Source organism: Eurosta solidaginis, chromosome 5, assembly GCF_040869045.1.
Source record: "Eurosta solidaginis isolate ZX-2024a chromosome 5, ASM4086904v1, whole genome shotgun sequence".
Taxonomy (NCBI): Eukaryota; Metazoa; Arthropoda; class Insecta; order Diptera; family Tephritidae; genus Eurosta; species Eurosta solidaginis.
In genome coordinates this window covers 107,018,103-107,043,780 of record NC_090323.1, presented here as the reverse complement: position 1 = coordinate 107,043,780, position 25,678 = coordinate 107,018,103, and the positions used below count along the sequence as shown (strand labels likewise).

The 25,678-nt window shown below is 35.7% G+C and overlaps 2 protein-coding genes across 2 annotated transcripts in view; both read right to left on the bottom strand.

Moving 5' to 3' along the window:
• LOC137253813 (UPF0389 protein CG9231) overlaps positions 1–25,678 on the bottom strand; it is a 79,563-nt gene that overhangs the window by 29,542 nt on the left and 24,343 nt on the right. The gene's annotated exons all lie outside the window — the stretch shown is intronic.
• LOC137253812 (uncharacterized) lies at positions 21,957–23,566 on the bottom strand. The gene is made up of 3 exons (XM_067791306.1): positions 22,896–23,566; positions 22,598–22,832; positions 21,957–22,527 (listed from the first exon to the last, which is right to left on the bottom strand). Exons 1-3 carry the CDS (start codon positions 22,914–22,916, stop codon positions 22,214–22,216), a joined length of 570 nt encoding a protein of 189 aa, XP_067647407.1. The 5' UTR covers positions 22,917–23,566; the 3' UTR covers positions 21,957–22,213.

Here is a 25,678-nt window from a genome sequence, read left to right as displayed (position 1 = left end):
TAATCATTATTTTCAACAAAATACCTTCATTTTGTGTCGAAAATGTTCAAATTTCTATAATTTTGTTAGATAAACAAAATTATTTTATGAAAATTGTCACAACATCGAATCATATAAAAGTCAACACAAAATAGAATTAGAGAAAAAAGTGATGCCGTTGCATAATTTTCCAGGAAAATTTCGTGGATTTTAATACGATTTTTCTTCTGAATGAAAAAGTAGTTTCGCAAAGAGGCAAAATGAATTTCAGAGTGGGAGTTCAAGATGGCGGATTAGAAAGAGAAGCTGCCAACGTCAGTCACCTTATAATTGCATCATGGTTTTTGCGTACGTTTGTTATCGATTTCAGTTTGTTGATAGAATAAACATTGTAGTTTGAAAGTTTTTATGTTCGAATACTATTTCTTTGCACATATTTTACATCATCCGTGGTGTTTATGACTTTAGTTATTGGATTACTGGAATTAACAATGCATTTCGCTGTGAATACACCCTTTTGAATCCCCTGCGAGTCCACGAAAAGTTGATCGGGTGAATCACCTAAATCAAAAAGTCAAAAAATGTCACATCTGGGAGGAATGATACAATTGTCGTTTTCTGTCCCGTGAAGAATTGGTACCGCGACTTTTTCATTACCTACCCAAAAGGAAGTAATATTTCGTTTATAGTTAATAATGCATTTGTTAAGTTTCAGAAAATCTTTACCCAGTATGCCATCGGATGGAATGTTATAGTCTTCATTTACTACTACTTTCTGCTTAAGAGAAAATTTTGGAAAAGTTAAATTTATGGTAATTTTACCTAAAGTAGAAACTGAATTGGAAGTGACACCGGCAATGTTAATAATATGCGTTTGTAATATAAGGATATGTTTTTGTCTATACATGATATTTTTACTAAAGAAATGTCGGCTTGAATGTCTTCTAGGAAAGGACAAAATTTTTGTGACCCGTTAAGTTGTAACTCTATGAAATCTGAATAATTTAAATTAAACAATAGATGTCTATTGGTGAGGGAAAATCGCTTACTCGCTTAGTTCGTCCTCCCCCAGTGTTCGCTCCTGAGGGGCACTCGCGTTTAAAGCGCGGACGTTTGCATTTCTACCTCTACCGTTTGACGATCTATTTTCCCGAGTTGTATGGTTTGATCCTATTACGTAGAGCTACTTTAATTTCATTAACTGAAGTTACTTGCGTCGGTATTGCTTCACGGGTTTTCCCTCTAATTTTGATTTTACAAACGCTACTAATGTACTGGTCAAGTTCGCTTCTGCTAAATCTTCAATCAAACTAATTTTATCAAGGAACGACTCGAGAGCTAACGGATCTCCACTATAATTTTCCCTAATTATCGATGCAAAAAGGCTTATGAAAGATTTATTTTCTTCTACTGTTGCCATTTTAGCAAAACTCTTAAAAAAATCTGAATTATTTCATGAACTAGTAGGTTCTGTGAGTGAATGTTTGATATTAGGTAACGAAGAGCTTTTTGAAATTTGGAAATTTACTGAAAGTTCGTTTTTTAGCGTCCTGAGTACTTTTCTTCAGATTCTATTTGTACCAGATCACTATATTCAATGAGGCTCAACGGATCTAATGGAATTTCTATTTCACAATTTAACTTATCAAAACACTTCACTAATAACTCCCTACAGCGCTCAAGTTTAAATTTAATATCTTTAAGGTTGTTAGTTTCACTTTTCTTTGCAATTATAATAATATTATTATATTATTATTACTTTGAGAGACTTTTTATACTAGTTAAGTTTTACTACGTTAGTTGATAATGGACGATTTTGCAAAACGCACTTTGTAATATTAATAAATGCCTCTTGATTTTCTTTAAATTTTTGCACGCAATCTTTCATAATACAACAACCTTAAAGAAACAGTCGCCATGTAAAATCGAAAATTAAAATTTTGTTGGAAAATCGACGTATTGAAAAATGCATTGGAAATAAAATGAAAATTTGAAAAATGGAAATTCGGAAATGTGAAAAAAGATTTAAAATTTGTGAAATGAATTGAATATTTGAAAAATGGGAGCTTGAAAATATGAAAATTTGTAAAATGAATTGAAAAAAAAAATTTTAATAGAAATTTGAATGTATGAAAAATTTTAAGAAATTGAAAATTTGTACAATGAATTGAAACTCGAATAAATTGAGATCTGAAGATATTGAAATTTGTAAAATGGTTTGAAAATTTTAAAATTTTTAAATACTGAATTATTATTAGTGGTTAAATTTATTCGTGCATTTAGACGGACGCACCGTTTTAATAAAAAAAAAATCCAAGTGTTTTATATAAACGGACGCACCGTTGTAATCAAAAAAATCCAAATGTTTTATATAAACGGACGCACTGTTGTAATCAAAAAATCCAAATATATATTGTATGAAATGCGGACGCACCGCATTAATAAAAATTTTAGTGTTTATATTGATACATATATGCGTTTAGAAAAAACCGTAGGAAAAAATTTATTTAGTACATATATGTGCATATACTTATTTTGCCGCTTTTACTTTTCGCTACTGCTGTTATGATGTTCGCTGCTGCTGGTGCTGCCGCTGCTGCTGGCGGTGGTACAGTTTATGATTCCGTTATATGAGTGGCGTGAGTTTTTCATACCGTTATTTGAGTGCGTGGATTTTTACATGCCGTTACTATGTATATTAGTTAAACAATTTATATTATCTCTGTATTTATTAATTGTAAATTTTGTAGATAGTCGAATTTAGTTCTTTTTATTATCTGCGTAGTATTTAGTTCTGGGAAAATTTTATTTAGTCTAATATGTATTGTTGTATTAAATTTTTAGAAAAATCTATTATCTCCGCTTTTTATTAGAAAACTTTATTTTGTATATTTCCGCATTTTATTATAATTTAAATTTTGTAGAAAATTGTATTGTTGTAGAAAATTGTATTTAGTTAGAAAAATTTTTATTATTTGTGCATAGTATTATTAGAGTATTCGTAGAAAATTTTATGTAGTTAGAAAAAAAATGTTTATTATACCCGTATTATGTTAATTATGTTTGTAGAAAAAAATCAATTTTTATTTAGTTTGAACAAATTTTTTTTTTATTATTCGAATTTTGAAAATTGTCTCTTTTTTGATAATTTATTTTTAAACCACACGCACTCACTTTTTATTATCGCCGTTGGGACTCTGCCCTCAATGCCGCTGCTTTACCACCACCAAAAACCTTCACGGTCGCCATATTAAGTTAGGCTTCTTGCCTGTGGAGGGCGCCGCCACCAAACCGTCGCCGTATTATTCATTTTAGCCAATTTTGACTGTCGTGGTGGTTGGCTTCGCCACACTTTGGAATTTTATATAATAGCAACTTAGATTAAACCACACTTTTCCAACTGGACACCGTCCGTCCACTTTAAGAGCAAGTTTATTTTGCATATCTATTTTTAATTTTTGACGTGGGCTTCAGTTGCATTTGACATCCGCGTTGCCAAATGCACGCGCCTGTCAAATGCAACTTAAGCCCCACGTACACAGATTACATTATATTGTGGCATTACCTGAATACGCCGTATATACAAGGTATTTGTATTTATGTACATACCAGAATGAGTTTCACTTTCTATGCACTTTTTATGCATAACCAAATATTGACCACACGCAGGCAAGTCATAGCGGCATAGATAAGGTATGTTGAACTCAGCGGGGAGCCGTATCTGTTTACAGTTGTTAACTCTTACTCAACTCGTCACACTGACCAACCCACGTATCGATCAGCATGACTGATCGACAGCGTCGGTTTGTCAATGTGCACTGCCAAAACATTCAGACACATATCTGGTTGCATTGTAGTTATAAATAGGTCAATGAAGTAAATGCTGACTTTACATATCCATATTAGTAATGTAAATACTTTTAGTTTAATTGTATTAGTATAATCGTGTATGTGTAAGTTAAGAAATTTCTGTATAAAAAGAATGGCATTTCTTTAATAAAGGCAATAATTTTCTAACGCTATACTTGAGCGGACCTTTTCATTTTATTTAGTACATTATAGGGCGATCCTGCCAGTCTAGATTAACATCAGCAAAACTGCTAAAATGATCTGACTGGAGGAAGAGCCTGGCAGTTTAAAATCATTCAGTTTAAAATCAGTCAGTTTAAAATCATTCCGTTCAAAATCAAAATTCCAATTTTGTTACTTGCGTGTAATCGGTTAAAGTCATTAAGAATCGGATTTTCCTTTAAAAATCAAACAAATTTTTGAGAATCTGTAACATGTTGGCAAGGATGCAAGCAACTTCATATCATAAGGATGAAGACTTTTGCCTGGTATACGCAGCGAAAATCGCAACCGTAATAACAAGGAATATAACAAACGGCAAATGGCAGCACATTAGGCGGGCAGTAAGAGCATAAAAAGAAGTGGAATACTAAGACTGGCAGCAATAAAACAAATAGAAATGCATCAAGTGGAATAATACAAGATATTTTTTTCCCGACTGGCGGCATAGCTTTTGAGACTGGCAGCAGCAAGACTTGCGGCAAACAAAAGTTTTTGCTTACGATTTTTTTTTTAACATTGTAGGATGAACAAAAATTTTTGTTTACAAAAAGTTTGATGTCAGCTTTGAAAATGGCACAAACTCAACCTAAAAATAGAGAAAAAGATTGAAGCCCAAAGTGGCGTAGAAAAGATAATAATAGCATAAAATTTAACTTTAAAAAATACTTTGTAAAATAAATTCAACAAAAAAAAAAATTTATTACAATTTTCAGAAAACTAGAAATGTTAAAAATATTAAATTAAAACAAAAATTTTTTTAAAGAAAATCAAAAATTTTAGAAAAAATTTTAAACAATAGCTTCTATAATGTTAATACAATTAACAAAATTTTCTTAAGTAAACTGGAATGCTTAGGTTCAATAACAATAAAGACAAAAACTAAGAAATTGTATTAAAAATAATCTCAAATTAGAATTTTTTCTTCAAAGTAGCAGGAAGATTTTTTTTCTCTTCAAAATTTCTTGGTGGAAAATATTAGCAAACGGGATCATGATAGCAATAGCCGGATATGAGATATGAAAGGAATCTTCTGGAGATTTTGATAATAAGGTAACAGAAAGTAGAATAGTCAAATATGAACCACCAACAGAATCACATACGAAAACCGCTCCAAACATTTCAGATGCTTGGTTAGCAGTTTTAATGTGCGTTATCGCGCTATTGACCATTGCAATAGCTACGATACCCAAAAACTATATGAAAGTTAAATATAGGCAGTTGAAAAATGTTCAAGCACGTATTTACTATTCAAAGCACTCTAAACCCTTTAAAACCAAACCCAAAGCTGGGGAGAGCAACAAATAATTAAAATAGTAACCCTCAAAATGTCGCAATCGACAGTAAAGGCAGCTTCATTAGCCCTGTCTAAATTCAATAGCAAATCAATAATTTTCATAACTTCTTTGAATGCTTTTGATATTTTTGAAGACAAAGGTAATCAGGAAGCAATAGCAAATATTCAGAGTATTTCACATGGAAATACCAACCAAGAAGGCTATCACGCTAGAAAATGTATATCAAAAATAATAATTCTCTCCAATAATATTTGAAAAGAAATAAATAATTCTTCATAAATATCATGACGATTCTGTCTTGGGGGCCGCCGCAGAAATCGCATGACATATAAGATCAAAAACGTTGCTGGAAAATACAACAAATATAAAAAGAATATTTAAAAATATGAACTTTTTTTTTTTGCATCCACTGTATCTTTCTTTTACCCATTAATTGAACTACTACCATTACATAACTACCTTGCTCTTCCGCCAACAAACCCTTCAATTATCTATACAATTAGTTACAGATTTCACACTTTCTATGTTTAAGAACTCAAATGAAATGAAAAAAAAAAAAAATTGTGTTTAATAGGAATAATCAAGAAAACAAAAGAAAATATAAATCATTTATCTCTATTAGTTGTTAGAAATATCATATTAAAGAAATAAATATAAGTTTGAGAGGCCTCAGTTAGGAAAACCTCGTCTTTTAGAGAGATCATAATTTTAGATAATAAGATCCATTACTCTCATAAGTTAGATAAAACATAAGGGATATTATAAGGTTAAATATAGTGATTCGAACCCGCGATCTTACAAATCAGTAGGCCGATATAACAACAAAAATTGTTAATACATCCCAGAGCACGGGGAAAAAGTGTCAATAAAATATGACACTATGGCAGCATTGTCATCAAACAAGTCCAATTTTCACATTCATTGTGCAACAGATGTCGCAGTGTTGTGAATATCAATTGGCAAGAACCAGAATAGATGTAGGATTAATGAAGACAAACAAAAAACCGCTGTGATGGCTGAATGGTTATAGCAGCGGCGCCTAAACGTTGCTGATGAAGGAATTTAGCAGTTCCCGAAACGAGCTTTGGCAGTTGTCTAAATTTTTTCTTTCTTCTATTCTAATTTAATAATTTTTTCAATTAAGAAAAAATGTATCATAACAATAATAATGATAAAATAATTATTGTTAGGCCTTGAGCTCGATTCGAACCCGCGATCTTGTAAATACTTTTAGTTTAATTGTAATAGTATAATCGTGTATGTGTAAGCTAAGAAATTTCTGTATAAAAAGAAAAGATTTTCTTTAATAAAGGCAATAATTTTCTAACGCGCGGACCTTTTCATTTTATTTAGTACATTATAATATTAATTCCTATAAGGGCTTATTTTATGCTTATAGGTAACAAAACTGTGATAGTGTGCAAAATGGAATATAAGAAAAAGATAAAGGACCTTCTAAGTGACAAGCAAACGTATAAAACGATGAGAATTGCCCTACGCAACAGCTGTTAAGGAAAAACAACGCCCTCATAAATGAAATATATACGCAAAAAAACATTGACGCGAAAACTAGACAATTATTGAAATGCCATGCAGCTAGTGCACCTAAAATATACAGACTACCAAAAATTCATAACGAAAAATTCCACTTAAACCCATTTCATCGTCAGTTAAAGTCCCAGGCTACAAACTCGCTAAATTCATTGGAAAAATATCAAAGAATATTGTCTCGGAAAATTACAACATCAAAAACTTGTTACAATTGAAAGAAGATTAAAAAGAAGCTAGAATCGAAGACAATGAAATACTGGTATCCTTTGACGTTGTTTCGCTTTTTACAAACATCCCAATCTACTTAGCAATCCGAACAATTATGCAAAAGTGACCAACTCTAGAGAACCAAACAACTCTAACGAGGAAGCAATTTTTATCGATACTAGAGTTTTGTTTGAGAGACAACAACTACTTTGTTAGCGACGAAATAATATACCAATAAATTTGTGGAGAATGAAAACGGAATAAACGTGTAAATTTCGCTGACAACAATCGCACCTTTTTTGCAAATAAACTTTAATTTAAAACTTAAATTGTGCTTCAATTCAGTATTAATATAGGTCGCGTGCGTTTTAATAAATAAAAAAAAAGTTGGTTTGCTTTAGCTGCTTTTATTTGTTTAGCTAAAAATATAGTCAATCTAAAGTTTCATTTTCTGCTGCACCTGTTCTTCCTATTGCATATTTATATTTACATACGAATCTAAAATGTCAAAAGACAACAACACCGACAGTTGCTGAAGGCAAATGCCAATTTATCTTCGCCGAATACATTGACCACCACTCGGAATCCAGAGAGAAAGGTACAAGTTGAGCTGGCTACATCTGAACAGCTTCTTGATATGTGGGAGGAGAAATTAAAGAAACATGAAGATAGCATAATCAAGAAAATCAACGAGTCCATGAAAAATTTGGAGGAAAGGGTTATGCAAAGAATAGGTGAGATTGTCGGTGAGTTAGCAAACAGCAAACAAAGATTAACGAAAATTGGGGAAAGTAAATGGTGTAGAAAAAATATACACAGAATTGGAGGCACTCAAATGCAAAGCAAATGATATGCGATAGCAGATCCAAGAATTTGAGGAAAAATCGGTATTATTATTATGGGAATACCATATGCCAAAGATGAAAATATCAGCGAAATATTCTCAAAGCTGTGTCGTGCCATAAATATCGAGCCTCCTACCAAACGCCAATTTTTTCGTATGCGCACAAACATTAACCACAAATCAACCTCAGCGCCTATTTTAATAAAACTGAGCACAGCACGTGACAGAATCCAACTGCTTAAAGCTATCGCTGGATTTTGCTAATAAAAAAAGAGAGCATTAACACTCTCTGATATTAATGAAGTTGGGTACGGAAAAATTTATGTTCATGAGAGCTTAACTTTGCAAAACAGAGATGTAATGCGCCACGCAACGCAATTAAAAAAAAAAAGACAAAACGTACCTGCATCTGTTTTAGTATAAGAGGCAAAGTATATGTGAGAATGCAGCGGAGTGCAGAGCCGAAGATAGTTAAGAGCAAGAATGATGTTGATGTGCTAGTCACCGAAGCGAAACATGCAAAAGAAACGTCAAAAACATAATAAGACCGAGCATAATATTATTTTATTTATTATTTTTATTTTTATTTATTTTTTATTACTATTTTACCTAAGCTATATTCTTCGTATTCATTTTCTTTTATCTATTCCTTTTATAACAATTTTTGTTGTTATATCGGCCTACTGATTTTAAGATCGCGGGTTCGAATCGAGCTCAAGGCCTAACAATAATTTTTTTATCATTATTATTGTTTGTGTATATTAATGGTTATAGCAGCGGCGCCTAAACGTTGCCGATGAAGGAATTTAGCAGTTCCCGAAATGGATCTATACAACGAGCTTTGGCAGTTGTCTAAATTTTTTCTTTCTTCTATTCTAATTTAAAAATTTTTTCAATTAAGAAAAAATATATTATAACAATAATAATGATAAAATAATTATTGTTAGGCCTTGAGCTCGATTCAAACTCGCGATCTTACAAATCAGTAGGCCGATATAACAACAAAAATTATTATTATTGTTATGATAAATTTTTTCTTAATTGAAAAAATTTTTAAATTAGAATAGAAGAAAGAAAAAATTTTCTTTCTTCTATTCTAATTTAAAAATTTTTTCAATTAAGAAAAAATTTATCATAACAATAATAATGATAAAAAAAAAATTATTGTTAGGCCTTGAGCTCGATTCGAACCCGCGATCTTATTCCTTTTATATGTATGTATAAGCATGTATGCCCTTTACTTTGTTTTGATTTTAGTAATTCTTGTTACTGAAAGCCTAGTTGCGTAAATTATTATGGATAGTTCGAATGAGTTCTTGAGTACTGACAATGATTGTTTGAGGGTTATCTTAAATATTGTAAGTAAAAATCATCCGGGATTGCAGCTCTGTCACATAAACGCTCGTAGCTTTAATACCCCAAAGCTTGATTACATGAACTTCATTCTGCAGTGTGACTGAAACCTGGTTTAGGGAAGATATTAGTGATAACATGTATGCATAAAATGGTTACAAAGTGAATAGGAACGACAGGAAAATGGGTGCCAAGGGCGGGGGTGTTGCCATATACTGCAAAGCAAATATTCCTCACAAAATAATTTTTAAGTCAAGTGTAGATGATCCTATTGAGTATATTTTCTTGGAAGTTGGGAATGGGTTTAAAAAATGCTTAATAATATGTGTATACAACCCCAATAAAACATTTAAGCTAGATAATTTATTTTCGCAATTGGCCCAATTTTCGCACATATTACTTTGTGGTGATTTCAACACGGATATACTCAACAATGACTCACAATGTCTAAAATTAACGAATGACTTGAACTCCCCAAGACTTGACGTCATTACAAATATCCTACGCGATTTTCACCCAATTGCAAATCTAGTTTGTTAGATTTGATGTGCACATCCAACAGTTCTAAGTGCTCCATTATGACCAATTCTCCCTTGCTGGATTATCAGACCACATGTTGTTTATTTCCTATAACATATCCCTAAGTTGCACAAATAGAACACATTTCTACTACAGGGATTTCAAAGCAGCCAATCTTTCTGAGCTTGAATATGAGGCTAGTATTTTGCATTGGAACAGCGAGAATTTTAAGATTGATGACAGTTTACTTCATACACCAGAAGATAAATTTCAGTTCAATGCAGTAACAGAGTTTGATGTCATGAAAAGTATGATTGCAATTAAATCGAATGCAGTTGGTGAGGATGGTGTTAGTCTTAGGTTTTTGAAACTGATAATGCAATACATAGTTCCAACTCTGACTCACATATGTAATCAATTTTTCAATTACAACGTCAATCTTTCTCGATGCTTGGAAAATAGGAAAAGTCATTCCTGTTGCTAAAAAACCATCGGCTGTTGTCTTAACGGATTATCGTCTCATAAGCATATTGCCGGTCTTTTCAAAAGTCTGGGAGAAATTAGCGGCTGCCTAAATTACGGAATATCTTAATACAAACAGGCTCGTGAGCGACTATCAGTCTGGCTACAGAGCCTTCCACAGTTGTAATACCGCCATGCTCAAGATTATCGAAGATATCCGCCCTGCCCATGACCGAGGTGAATTAATTGTGCTGGCGCTTTTGGATTTTCCCAAAGCTTTCGACACAGTGGATCACTCTATTCTTTTACAAAAATTAAGTAAGTACTACGGATTCCCTGATAGTTCCGTAAGATTGCTTGAAAGTTATCTTAGAGGTCGCTTACAGAAAGTAGTGGTTGGAACCAGCTGCTCGGAGATGAAACGCCTTGATTCGGGGGTGCCACAGGGATCCATTCTCGGTCCAATACTATTTTCTATTTTTATTAATGATATGACCTATATTTCCAAGAGAGAGTCGATGCATCGGTATGCTGATGACGCTCAAGTATATCTTTCTCGTCCGATTGGCCTATCAGATGATCTGGTGTGCAGAATGAATGAAGACCTTCAGCACATATCTTCATGGGCAAATGACAGTAAATTAAATCTAAATGCTTCTAAGACCAAGGCTATGTGTTTGGCGTATTCCCGGCAGCTGGTTACGACATTGCCTACTTTATCCTTGCAAGGCCTTGATATTAGTTATGAGTCTGTGGGTATGAGCCTTGGATTTAAGTTGAACTCATACCTTGGTTGCAAGGACCATGTAAACTATACTTTAAGCAAAATATACTACGTCCTAAGAAAGTTGTGGCATTCAGCAGATCTAATTCCAATTAATGTGAAATTGAAATTGGTGAGAACTCTTATAGTTCCACTGATATCCTTTAGGGGGATCGTTTTCGGCAAATTGGCAGTGAGTCACTGAAAAAGCTGCAGCTAGCTTTAAACAGCTGCGCTCGATATATATTTTCTAGGCGGAAATTTGATCATATATGAGAGTTTTCCTCCAAGATACTTAATTGCAGTATGGTTAGCTTTCTGAATTATCGCAATTTGGGGTTCGTGCACGATTTAATCCTTAAAAGGCAACCGGAATACCTCTTTAGAAATTTACGTTTTTCAAAATCCGACAGAACTGGCAACCTTATTGTTCCACGCTATAAGTATCTTACATCTTCCAGAACATTCTTTGTCAGTGCTATCAAATTATGGAACTCACTACCAAATGACATTAAAAATGAACGCAATAACAGGCGCTTTAAATTGGCTTTATCACAATTAATTTTTCTGAATCAGATTCATTCTTTTATTTTTGTTTCTTATTTTGTTTTATTTTTGTGCATTCATACAGATGTATATATATGGAATAGTTGATATTGTTAAGATTTAATTCTGCGATTAGTTTTAACAACTAGTTATTTAACATAATATATTAAAAATAAATTTAGAAATTCGAAATATTGTATAAGATCCGAATGTTGATGTACGTTTAGAGACAAAAGTCTCTCTTGTACAAATTTATTAATAAACTAAACTGAAACTAAAAAAAAATTTGGAATGCCAATGGGAATCCTCTATCCCCGACTGTAGCGGACATTGTCTTAGAAAAAATACTAGACGATAGTATCGCTGAACTAAGATCAAAAGGAATCTATATAAAATACATAAAGAAATATGTAGACGACACATTTGCTATAATTAAGAAAACGGACGTAAAAATGAAGCTGAAACCGCTCAATAACCAACATACAAAAATCAAATTTACTTGTAAAGAAGAAGAAAATACAAAGTTGGCGTTTTCTGATATTCAGCTCCACAGATTCAATAATGACATAGAAACAAACTGGTATACCAAGTCTGTAGCCTAGTCCAGGATGATTAATTTCAACTCGAATTATCCCTGGACTCAAAAAAGGAACACTGAGTTGAACCTGAAAGAAAAAATTTATAAACTCAGCGAACAGGAGTTCAAACAAAACAACGTTAAAATCAAGAACATTTTATATAAAAATGGCTTTCCGAGCACACTAATACAAAAAGGGATCACAACAAAAATAACAAACACAGAAAAAAATATTTACCGGCATAGCATATGTACCAGGACAGGTGCAGCAGAAGTAGTGGACAGGTTGCAGAAACTCGCGTCTATTTTCGGCAACCCAGAGCGAATCATTACAGATAGGGGTACGGCGAAAGTGTTCGAGGACTATTGTAAACAAGAGATGATTCAACATCTTTTTATTGCCACTGGTATACCGCGGGGTAACGGACAGGTCGAACGAATTAATAAAATTTTTGTCCCGATGCTAGCAAAGTTGTGTGCAGGGGATCCAAAGGTATGGTACAAGCCCGTCGAACGGGTACATCAAACGATAAATAACACACCCCCACGCAGCACAAAACACTCTCTGTTTAGGCTATTAACAGGCGTAGAAATGAGCACAAACGGTAATGCAGATATCCGAGCACTTCTTGAAGAGGAAAATTTCCAGGTTTTAGATGAGGAACGGGATGAGATTCGAGAGGAGGCAAAGCAAAATATGAAAAGGATCCAGGAGGAAAATAGGAAATATTTCAACAAAAAGAGAGTACCTGAAACAGAATACGCACCAGGAGAACTAGTGGCCATTAAAAGGACACAATTCGGGTCGGGGTTAAAACTCAAGCCTAAGTTTTTGGGGCCATATAAGGTCGTCAAGAAACTCAATCACGGACGGTATTCAGTCGAGAAAGTAGGGAGCTCGGAGGGGCCAACCAAAAGTTATTCTGTGGTGGAGAATATGAAGAAATGGGACCCAGCATTCGAGTCGAATGCCCTGTCATGCTAGCCGAATGTGGGAATGCAACACTGACCTAAGCGACCCTAATGGAAAGCGACTCTGAGAATGAACGAAAACTTGACCAACGCTTAATAACTAACGGACGAATGAACGATCAAAAAATTTCGAAAGGGCTGTTGAATTGAAGCACTCGAAACGGACGGACGCGTTTAACATGCGTATGGCTACTTAGTAAGCTGGGTCGATTTATTAACCTATATAGCGCCATCGATAAGATTTGGGCTCAGGAAAAAAGTTCCACTAAGCATACCCAAAAAAATAATTTTCGAGCCTGCGAAATTTGAGTTTCTTGACTTTTTTTCTTTGATTTTTAAGGTTTTTTTCATGACCTACTTAAAAAATTTTCATTTGATTTTAAAATTTTCTTATATACCCTGTCCGACTAAAATTGTCCGCTAAAAACTTTGGCGATAACAGTTTTTTGAAAAAAATATATTTTTTGGGTTTTGAGGAGTGTTTTGGTAAAAAAATTTTTTTTTTCGCCATTTTTTTAAGGGTTTCTTCAGAAACGTGCAAAAGTGTTGCCGATGAAAACGAATTTATCATAGTTCCTATCCCACTTAAAATTATGCCATAAAAACGTTGGCATTAACAGTTTTGGTCGAAATCGATTTTTTTCATTTTCAAGGCTCCAAATCATTTTTTATGTATATTTTTCCGTTAGACCCACCAAAAAGTATACCAAAATGATCAGGGGACGAGCTAAGTTGATTTAGCCATGTCCGTCTGCCCGTCTGTCCGTCTGTCCGTTTGTGTGAACGCAAATTAGTCCCTCAATTTTTGAGATATCTTGATGAAATTTGGTAAGCAGGCATATTTTGATGGGGGATTTGAAATTTGTCGGAATCGACCGGATCGGACCACTATAGCATATACCTCCCATACAATCGATTGTTTAATAAGAGGGTTTTCGCCATTTCTGCCTCATTTTAACAGCTAGCAACATCAAATTTTACCACAATGTGTTTGTTTTGTTAGGAGGCATAAGGAACACAATATGGACGAAGGAGCATCATCATCATCAAGAAATGTAGAGCACAATGAGGGCGAAGTAGAAGAAGCATCAACGTCAGTACCGCTGTTAGGCAACTTGCATTCTCATAATGTGGAACTATTCGGTCCAGCAAGGGATCTAGATGAACTTTCTTTGCCAACTGCATTCGATATTCTGAAGTTTTACTTTTTTTTTGCCGATCATATCAGAAAAACAAATAAAATATTCACATACAAGGCATTCACACCAAATGTTTACGATAAACTTATAGAAATTTGGAGCAAACTGAGTATCGATTTATTGAATAAAAGAGCCGTCACAAAAAAACTACATGCGTTACTTAACAAATACAAGGAATTGTCTAGGGCCGGACGATATTTGGAAAAATTTTAAAGTTTCGTTGATGGTACAAAGAAAATATTTTTCATCGCACAATGCAAATGCCCACTGCAAACAAATCTTTGCAACTGTGGTAAAATTCCCGATAACCTCAAACACTTCATTTTTGACCAGCACAACGATAGAACACTAACAATACCTGTTGTTGAGGATCCTTCGAGACAGAAGTGTTTACAATACAACCATCATTGGCTTTAACCGGCGATGTAACGTATCAGCCAACTCCCTCAGATTTGCAAGATGATACTCCAATGGATGTGGCTCATACATCGACCGCACCACATTATTCTCCAAGATACAGTATACCAAAATTTGCAATGATGTGCGAAGATCGGGCGTGACAAGCAGAGTTGCATCTTGCCTAGCATCAGCTTTCTTTGAAGGCATTGGATGGAAAGATGATCACGGCCAAACCATTGTTTGTGACATAAAAAAAGTAGACAGAGAAAGGAAAAAACTTAGATCGGATGTTCTCAGCCAACGCACAACAGGGTGTTTGAAAGCATTTTCGTTTGACGGTCGGAAAGACGACGCATTGACTCAAATAAAAGTTGGCGAAACTTACTATTCGGAAATGAAGAAAGAATCACATTTAGTCGTCGTACAAGAGCCGAACAACCAATTACTTGGTTATGTCAACTTGGCAGAGGTATATTGCGACGATTTGAAAAGCAACTGAACAGAGCATTACACTGGTGGATTTGTTTACTACATTTCCATGAATTGCCGTTTCGTCATTTGTATGAAACACTGGAAAAATTGCGATCGACTGGGCCAAGAACCTCAACAGGATCACTTGAAAAAGATCTTCACAATTGTCATAACCAACAGGTACTTATCACTCCTTTTTTTGAAACTTTTCCCTATACGCGACATAAATTAGTAATAAATTTCCAAAAAACAATATATTTTCCAGGTTGTTACGAATTTTGAAGCGATTCCACTTGAAAACATGCCGCCACCCTTGGATCAAGATGAAGAGAAGAAACTATCAACGGATGCGAAGTATCTATACAAAATTGCTAATGTTATTTCGAACGGTTACGTTCCACCTTCACTGGCTGTGATTACACCGGGCCCTATAAATCATGCTAGATGGCTCACAAAAGCCTGTAGAATCCTTCGTCTTTACGCTACAATCAACACTCCATCCGAGAATTTGAAAATCTTGGGAACATACATAATGTTCGTGTACGTTCCCATGTATTTTGACGTCAAATAATATAAGTCGGTTGTATACGGTAGAGCTTTTCTTGGAAAATTCATACGATGGACGCAATATTTGCCAGACAATTTATGTAGAGTGATTAACCACACAATTGATAATAATTCCTATTTTGCACATTGTGAAAATGTTTTACTCAGCATGCTCTTCGACGAGCGAAAACACTGGAAAAAATGTTATATATTCGTGATAATTTAGTTGATCCATCTCTCCGTGCCTACGTAAAACCAAAAATTAATTTTGATTGCACTGATTACGTTCATATGATTAATTTGAACGACAATCATGAGCTGTCAGAACCGCCATTCACAAGAGGTATACCGCATGAACATTTGAAAGCTTATTTTGAAGACGAAGAAGATCCACCGCTCCGGATCCGAATATTCCATGCATATTCAAGGCACCGAGCGGTACGTTCAGCTAGTATCCAATGTATCTAAACGTGCCATTCATAAAAATTGCGAAAGGATCATGGCGACTACAGTAGAAAGCCGAAGTAAAGTGACCGAATGGAATCAATGGAGGATTTACAAGGAAATATCTGAACTTTAAAATGAATTCCCACATTTTTCACACTTTTTTGTATTAGAAAATATTTGCAAACTGTCATTTTCATCATTTCAATAAATAGTTCAAACAACAAAACAAAATTTTCACTGTGTGTTAATTAATGAGCGATTGTTCAGATAAGAGAATTTTCGTCGTTTCTGCTTCATTTTAACCAAAATTCTTCTAAAACTGCATTAAAGAATTTTTTTTTAAACTACACTTACCACCGTCTTTAGCGTATGAATTCACTTGGGACTAAAAATCGATTCCGACAGAAATGATGAAAATCCTCTTACCTGAACAGTCGGTTGTATGGGATATATACTATAAATATGTCCGATCTTGATGATTTTTTCAGACAACAATCTATGCCAGATATGTTTCTGGTGAAATTTGATGTTTCTAGCTGTTAAAATGAGGCAGAAATGGCGAAAATCCTCTTATCTCAACAATCGGTTGTATGGGATATATCTTATATATATGTCCGATCTTGACGATTTTTTCAGCCAACCATCTATGCCCAATACGTAAGCTTGTGGTAAAATTTGATGTTGCTAGCTGTTAAAATGAGGCAGAAATGGCGAAAACCCTCTTATTGAACAATCGATTGTATGGGAGGTATATGCTATAGTGGTCCGATCCGATCGATTCCGACAAATGTCAAATCCCCCATCAAAATATGCCTGCTTACCAAATTTCATCAAGATATCTCAAAAATTGAGGGACTAGTTTGCGTTCAAAAAAACGGACAGACGGACGGACGGACGGACAGACGGACATTTCTAAATCAACTTAGCTCGTCCCCTGATCATTTTGATATACTTATTGGTGGGTCTAACGGAAAAATATACATAAAAAATGATTTTGAGCCTTGAAAATAAAAAAAATCGATTTCGACCAAAACAAGTCCCAAAAACAAAAAAAAAAAATTTTTTTAAAAACTGTTAACGCCAAAGTTTTTATCACATAATTTTAAGTGGGAAAGGAACTATGACACAAATTTGTTTTCATCGGCAACACTTTTGCACGTTTCTGAAGAAACCCTTAAAAAAATGGCGAAAAAATAAATTTTTTCACCAAAACACTCCTCAAAACCCAAAAAATATTTTTTTTTTTTTAAACTGTTATCGCCAGAGTTTTTAGGGGACAATTTTGAGTCGGATAGGGTATACATGAAAATTTTAAAATCAAAAGAAAATTTTTTAAGTAGGTCATGAAAAACACCTTAAAAATCAAAGAAAAAAAGTCAAAAAACTCAAATTTCGCAGGCTCGAAAATTATTCTTTTGGGTATGCTTAGTGGAACTTTTTTTCCTGAGCCCAAAGCCTATCGAAAAATCGATGGCGCGATATGGGTTAACTTCCGTCCATGCAAATCAACCAAGCTTACTACTTAGCCTTAAATCTAACTATTGTCTCACAAATCTACACCAGTAACAAATGTTTAATAACTAAAGGTGCATAAAATATTGAACTTTTCTGTAAACTAACACCTAAGAAACAACTATAACAACAACAAACAACTCTAACTATTCCACTTTCCTTTTTTAAAGTTTATTGAAGTGCGGTTTTCGGTGACGATGAAGTCGGCGGTTCGCTCAAGCGAAATAATTATAGGCAGGTGGTCAGATGCCAATGTTACCAGCGGCTGCCAGTTGACGCAGTTTACGAGTCCTGCGCTCACGATTGATATATCTGGCGAACTGTGACAGCTTCCTACCATACGAGGGGGCGTCTCCGTTTATTAAGCAAAACGTCGTTTCTTCTATTGGATCCACCAACATCTCACCCCTGCTGTCCGCCTGAAGGTTTGAATGCCATATATCGTGATGGGCATTGAAATCGCCTAAGATAATGCGATTATCGCCAGTGAGTAGTGCTCTGATATTAGAGCGGTATCCACTGGGTCAACATGTGGCAGGAGGGATGTAGATGTTGATGATTTCTAGGTTTACATCGCCTGACCGGACAGATGGTGTTAATGTTGTAGCGATAAGGACACTCACAGAAGGCCTTGGGGAGTGTTATCGAGTTGATGGCCCTTTGCCGGATGCAGTTCCGGTACGTTCCGGTACCAAGCCCGACCATTTCGGGACCGATTTGTTATAACCACATGCCACCTTCTAGACCATGCCGCCCTCCCACCCCCTAGATCCATGAGGAGTTCGGGGTCGCCAGAGCCTCGGCTGTTAATGAAACAGGATTCGCCACGGATAGGTGAGGTTGATAACAGGGTTTGGAGAAGCTATATATTGCGCTGGCAACCTGAAAAGGTTGCGCTACACAACCCCTTGAATCTGGTATTTTAGTCGCCTCTTACGACAGGCATACATACCGCGGGTATATTCTAACCCCCTAACCCGGTGCGGGTTAGATAAGCCGTGTCGTTCTAAGACATTGGCCCTGCGGCCAATGTCGGGATCAAATATATTATATTGCACTGAGTGGTGTATGATAAACGCGACACCGCCTCCACTTCCACTCTTGCGATCTTTTCTGTGGACATTATACCCAGAACAGGTCTGCAGAGCTGATCTTGCTGTGAGTTTAGTCTCTTGAATCGCAGCGATGAGGATGTTATGCCGCTTCATGAAATCGACTATCTCCGTGATCTTCTCAGTTAATCCATTACAGTTTAACTGCAGACTTATGAAGTGCAGCGGGGGAGAAGTCGTCACTCTAGGCCCTGGGACTGGACGTCCCTGTGTATACATTGGGGTACCCGGTGTAGTTGGGTTTGCGGTGTAGTTGGGGTTGCTATATGCTTTCATACCTAACTGCTGTTGTTATTGTTGTTGTAGCAATGCTTCGCCCCACCTAACAGCCGCGACCGATCACAAATTGTCATCAATATCCTCTAACGGGAGTCCAAGGAAACTTGCCGTTTCAACAGGGGTGGACCATAATTACAATTAAAGAGATCGTTGGTGTGATGTGGGGACACATTACAAGCAGGACATATGTTTTGCATGTCGGGGTTGATTCTGGATAGGTAAGAGTTTAACCTGTTACAGTACCCAGACCGAAGTTGAGCTAGAGTGACGCGCGTTTCCTCTGCTAGTTTTAGGTATTGTTTTTTGAGTACATGATTCACCGGACAATTCCTGTCATAGGCGTCCGACGCCTGTTTGTGGATTTCACTGAGGACCTGCTTGTGTTTTTTAGCTTCATACGGTGGCGATCTCAGGTGTCGTATTTCCTCATAATGCTTACGGAGATGCCTCCTTAAACCCCTGGGCGGTGTAGGCTCATCAATCAGATGTCTGTCGGGATGCCCAAGATTCTGGGTATTCAACAGGAACTGCTTGGTTAGCATTTTATTTCTCTCTCTAATGGGGAGTATTATCGCCTCATTATGTAGATGGTGTTCTGGAGACATAAGAAGACAGCCCGTTGCGGTTCTGAGGGCGGTATTTTGGCAGGCCTGTATCTTCTTCCAGGGAGTAGTCTTTAGGAAAGGCGACCATATCGGGAACGCGTAGCATGCAATCGGCCGGTCAATTGCCAATTTGGAGGTGGTTATGAGCATTTCTTTATCTTTACCCCAAGCAAGAGATGTGAGGATTTTATTGCGGCTCTGGATTTTCGGTACAATTGCGGCTGCGTCCTCACCAAAGTTTTGATCCTGATCGAAACTAGAGAGATCGAAAAAACTAGAAAGATCGGAGAGATAGCTGTTTACCTTAGAAACTAATTCATCTATTGAATGGCCAGGTCCCATTGCCATAATCGTGCAGTCGCCGGCATAGGAAATGATTGTAACTCTTTCTGGTGGGGAAGGGAACTTTGATATGTAGAAATGAGATTAGGCGGGGATTGGACACCATCCTGTGGGACCCCCTTTTTAATTTTCCTTAGCTTTGAGATTTCGTTCCTAAATTGAACCAACGCTTGCCGACCATTCATATAATTAGCTGTCCATCTTATTAGAAAACGGGACAGGTGTGAGCCTAATATGTATGTACGTCTTGGAGTAGCGTGCTGTTTGACTGTGTCAAAAGCTTTTGACAAGTCAAGTGCCACGAGCACCGTCCTGTGATGGCGATATAGTCTATACCCATACAAACGAGTTGTTCAGATAAGGAGCTTTTCTTCATTTCTGCCCCATTTTAAAAGCTAGAAGTTTAAAATTTCATCAAATACTTACGTGTACGTCATATGTTATTCAGATAACTTCATAGCTATGTCAAGCAGACCACAAGAAACGTGAAACTTTGTACTCTCACGCAAATTACCTACTTTTTTATTTTATTTTATATTTATCTAAAAATTCGCTTCCTTAGTTCAGCTCTGTTCATGAAAGGTATGTCCCGTCCTTCCTTGTTTTTAACTGATGTTATAAGGTTAATAGTGCCCTAAAGTCAAAACTTCCACTCATTACCATATTGTTATTTAAATAAGTTTTTTTCTTCTATTACAGTATCACATCACCGTAACAATAGTTATAATTCAACACGCTTATCCCCTACCAGTACGTTGAAGCGTCAAAGATATGATGAAAGCAATAAATATCCCTTGTAGGGTCTCGAAGGAAAGTTCATCCGGGAATCGAATACAAGCTAATCGCTAAGGACACAATTACTCCACTGCCTGGAGTTTTGGAGGTCAAAAGTCCCAATATGAGACTTCCTTGCTACACTAAGAACCTTTCTTCTAGCATCACCACAGCGTTGAATGCCATAACTAATATAAATTGCTGGCTTAATGTATGATTGAAAATCAGAATTAAAATGTATTTATTATATATAATAATCTCGTGTCATGGTTTTACTGGAATAACTCCTTCAGAAATTACTGAACCGAATTTTGTATGTATATATGGTAGGTGTGCGAGAACGTAGCTAAATATATTTCATATAATTTTGGGTAACCAGGGCCTGGAGATATCTATCTAAATATGGACCCCGGAGACCATACAACGAGGGTTTATATACCCTTGCTCTGTTCTGGAGATAGAAAGCTATATATAAACCAGAGGTACCTCCAAGGATTTTTGTTTTAACGATATGGGTTTCAAACGAAAGATATGAACAAATGATGGTTTTTATTTCAATATCTTATTCTGCTCCCGAGGTATTGGCCTAAACTGGGGTCGAGATAAAAGGGAGAGGTAGATGGTAAGGGCAACAGTAGAAATAGAGGCAAAGTTAGAAAGGAAAAGAAAGAGGGTAAGAAGACATTAGTGTGATGGAGGGATACGGAAAATATTAACGTCAGTGTAGGATATTCGCTACTACGGATTCAAAAGCAGGCCTGGCGAATTTCCCATGTGATCGCCATCTAGAAACAAAAGTTGTAATATTGAACAAAGACATCTACCCTATCCACAATTTTCTTGAACTTCTTCATTCGAAAATACCATTCCTAATGTAGTCACTTTTAGCTGATGGATCTTGGCATTACGGCCCGAAAACGACCTATCGCAAAATAGAATAGTTTCTAAATGGCCCCACAACGCTGAATACTATAACAGAAGTAAAATTAAACTTGTATACTTTATTTAATTAACTGTTTTGTATGCTGTCTTAAAACAGGTACTGTGTTACATGATTGACAAAAATTTAAATTAATTCATAAAATTCATTTAAATTTGCTGACTTCATGTATATATATTTATTGATTACTATATCGACTGCTGAGTGGAATACCTCGGCTGCCTGAAAAATCCTATTTATCACAATTTAGCAACAATTGAAGATGATTGTAAAAATATTGAAGTGTAAGTGTAACATACGTACAAGTTGTTTACTAATATATTTAAGCAAATGAATTTGATTCAATGTATTGCAGAATTTTTCAGGTACTTCACAACACATTATGCTCACGCTCTCCCGAGATTATACAACAGATGCACTGAGTACACAAAAGTGTGAATTCCTTGGCTTAAGGAGCATTTAATTTCTCCGAAATAATATTCTTGATATCCTCTTCCTCTAACTTTTCTTCATAATAGTTCTCCTTTGCACGCTTTCTTTTTCGGGGATTGCTTGTTCCAATAGTCAAAGGTACTCGGTTGGAGGCTACATAGCACAATGCCTCTGGGCTGGCAAATGAGTTTCCACTGGACGTTGGCACATCTCCATCGTGATTGCAAGCCGATAAACATCTTGATGTGGAATCTATATTGCGCTGGGACTCTGTGTTCGATGATGAGTCTTCACTGGACAACAACAGGGTATCACGAAGCAAACATGACTCTATCAATAAATATAAACAAATATTGTATTTAAGAGAAACTAATAGATAACCAATTAGTGAAATATTTACCAACAGCAGCCAACGAACAGCGCTCAGATAATGGCCTTTGTATTCTTGAGCCTAGATTCAGGCTGTGAGAATTTGAGATTATTGGCTCACGGCCAAAAATCTTATCCATTTCTTCCATAAATGGAGCTTTGCAATATGTCGCACCGGTCTGTCTGTTGTTGTCCTTGGCGCTTTTATACCCTATCAAAAGTGTGCGCATCTTCGCCTCCAACGTCTTTATTGTTACAGTGGTATCCTACAAAATCAATATAAAACATAATCAACCTTTTGAATAAAAAATTTAGTAAAAGGAACATACCAAAAAGCCTCGTCCAAACATATCTTCCAACAAATTCACGTAAGTATACTTCTTTTTCCTGCTGTGCTTAAACTCCTTCTTTCGGGCAGTGTAGCACTGCAACAAAAGAAGCGCCTCCTCCCTCGTCCAACGTTTCCTTGATTATTTTCTGAAAAAATTGAGTAAATATGCATTATTTAAAATTTTGTATAATATTTACGCAAAAGTACTCACATTTCTTCTGCTGACATTTTGTTTTTAATTAGAATGGTAAAACAGACCAAAAAAGTCGATAAAAACTACTTATTGAAACTTAGAAGTACTGATTTTATATTCTACTATTTCATAAGCGACAAAAAAACTTGTCTCTTAGCAGTCCTAAGCGTAAACGGATATACGCGTGTTAAAAAACACGGCTATAGTAATAGGAGTAACGTTCCTGCCAAATTTCATCATGATACCTTCAACGACTGCCAAATTACAGCTTGCAAAACTTTTAAATTACCTTCCTTTAAAAGTGGGCGGTGCCAAGCTCATTGTCCAAAATTTTACTAATATTCTATTCTGCGTCATAAGGTCAACTCACCTAGCAAGTTTCATCCCAGTAGCCGTCTTTGGAAACGAATTATCGCACTTTTTCCGTTTTTCGAAATTTTCGATATCGAAAAAGTGGGCGTGGTTATAGTCCGATATCGTTCGTGAGATGAGTGCCCAGGAACCTACGTACCATATTTCATCAAGATACCTCAAAATTTACTCAAGTTATCGTGTTAACGGACAGACGGACGGACATGGCTCCATCAAAATGTTTTTCGATACTAATGATTTTGATATATGGAATTCTATATCTATCTCGATTCCTTTATACCTGTACAACCAACCGTTATCCAATCAAAGTTAATGTACTCTGTGTGCAAAGAGCCTCCCTCAAATTCCGGTCCCTGTATTGAGGCGAAAGAAAATTCCAGGTCCTTTCCCTGACCTCTACTTCCTGCATTAGCCTCTCCGTGTGCTCGGCTGTCCATTTTTCGGTCAGTTTTCTCACCCGCCTCTTTTTTTCACTGGTACTACCGAATGGGTGAACGAAAATTGAAGAATTTGAAGCTGACTCATCCATTACGTCCTCTATTTTAACTTTAAACTAAAAAGCACAATGCAACAAATTAATAAATAAACTTTTTTACAAATTTTTAAAATTTACCTTTTATATGTGATGTGTGAAATTAGCTGTGCGCACGGTTTATGACAGATTTGCCAGCATGTTGGCAAATCTGTTTTGTATGTCAAAAGTTGCCAACTGCGCTGGCAAACTGAAATTTGGTCGTTTTCACTTGGATGCCATTTTGTCTGACAGTGAGCTGTCAAACCTGACTGCAAACACAATTGACACTATTTGGCATTCCGTTTTCATTATTTTGGCAACATTTGACAACATATATGCCATAACGAAAACGAGGCTTTAACGCCTCGCCACATAAGTAGTTAATGACCCATTACTGATACTTAGCATATACTTGACTTGACTTGGCAACTTAGCCACGATTATACTCCACTTAGACGGCCCATACATGACACAAAAGCCATGCGCAAATATAAAACGACGGAATTTGTGCAAATGAAAATTTTGACATACACGGCTCAAAAATAATAAGCAATATTCATTTTTAATGTAGCGCAACAAATGAAACATGTGTTTTAATTGTATAAAAAAGGCACTAATTGTATAAAAAAACACTATTTATTTTCCACAGTGCTGGTAATTCACAGTATAAGTCGAAAAACTCGCACCAGAAGCGTTTATTTTTCCATTGTATTTATAATTTTAATATTTTAGTTGCAAGACCAGCTCAACTCATTGCAGCACTGCGCAATATTCATTTTTCAACTAGCGCAACAAAGGAGACGTGTTCTAATTGTATAAAAAATTATTATGTATTACTGAATTTGTGTGAATTCCTGTTACAAGCTGGAGATAGTCCTTACGCCTTCGATATTAACATTTTTAAGCAACAATTACTGATGTTATATTATCAGAAACCACAGGTAAACTGTGTAACATTCACCACACAAAAAAATCATGTGCAATATTTGCAGACATGTGTAAATATCAAAATCGTTTTAATTTTAGCGCAGTTCTCAGCGCCAATAGCGCAACCAGTGCACACACGGGGCAAATCCTTGTGCAAATTGATAATTGGCACAAGGATACTTGAGCCGTGTAATTGGCGTATTAGCGCATACAATTTGGCGTCATAATCTTCTGTCGTTTTATTGTGAAATATTTGCTACAAAAAGTGTTGGTTTTTAAACAAAGTTAGTTTTGTTAGTTAATTTTGAGTACTTCAATTAATTTATGCGTGTAAAAATTAATAAATAAAATAAAAATAAATGTCAATTTGTATGAAAAATGTCAAAATGAAATGGAATCAAACAAATGGCATCTCAAAATAGCCATCATCCGGTGGCAAAATCCTGAGCCAAATAAATAATTTTGCATGTAAATGCAACAACGACTTGAGCCAGATAAATCCGGATAGAAGTCTCGTTCAATTTGTGAGCCAGATAATTTGTTAATTACATCTTTTTAGTTTGGCAACGATACCTTTAATAAACATAATTCTTCAAAAATAGATGCCGCTGCTTAGCCTTTCGCCGTATGAGTTAACTGAAAAACAGCGGCGACATCTGCCTATCACATTTCCCGTGTGCGAAAATTTCACGACATCTGCTTCTCAAGTCTCTCAATGATCCACAGCATTCCCGTGAGAACTGAGCGTGAGCCGGAACTGTAAAACTCACTGGAT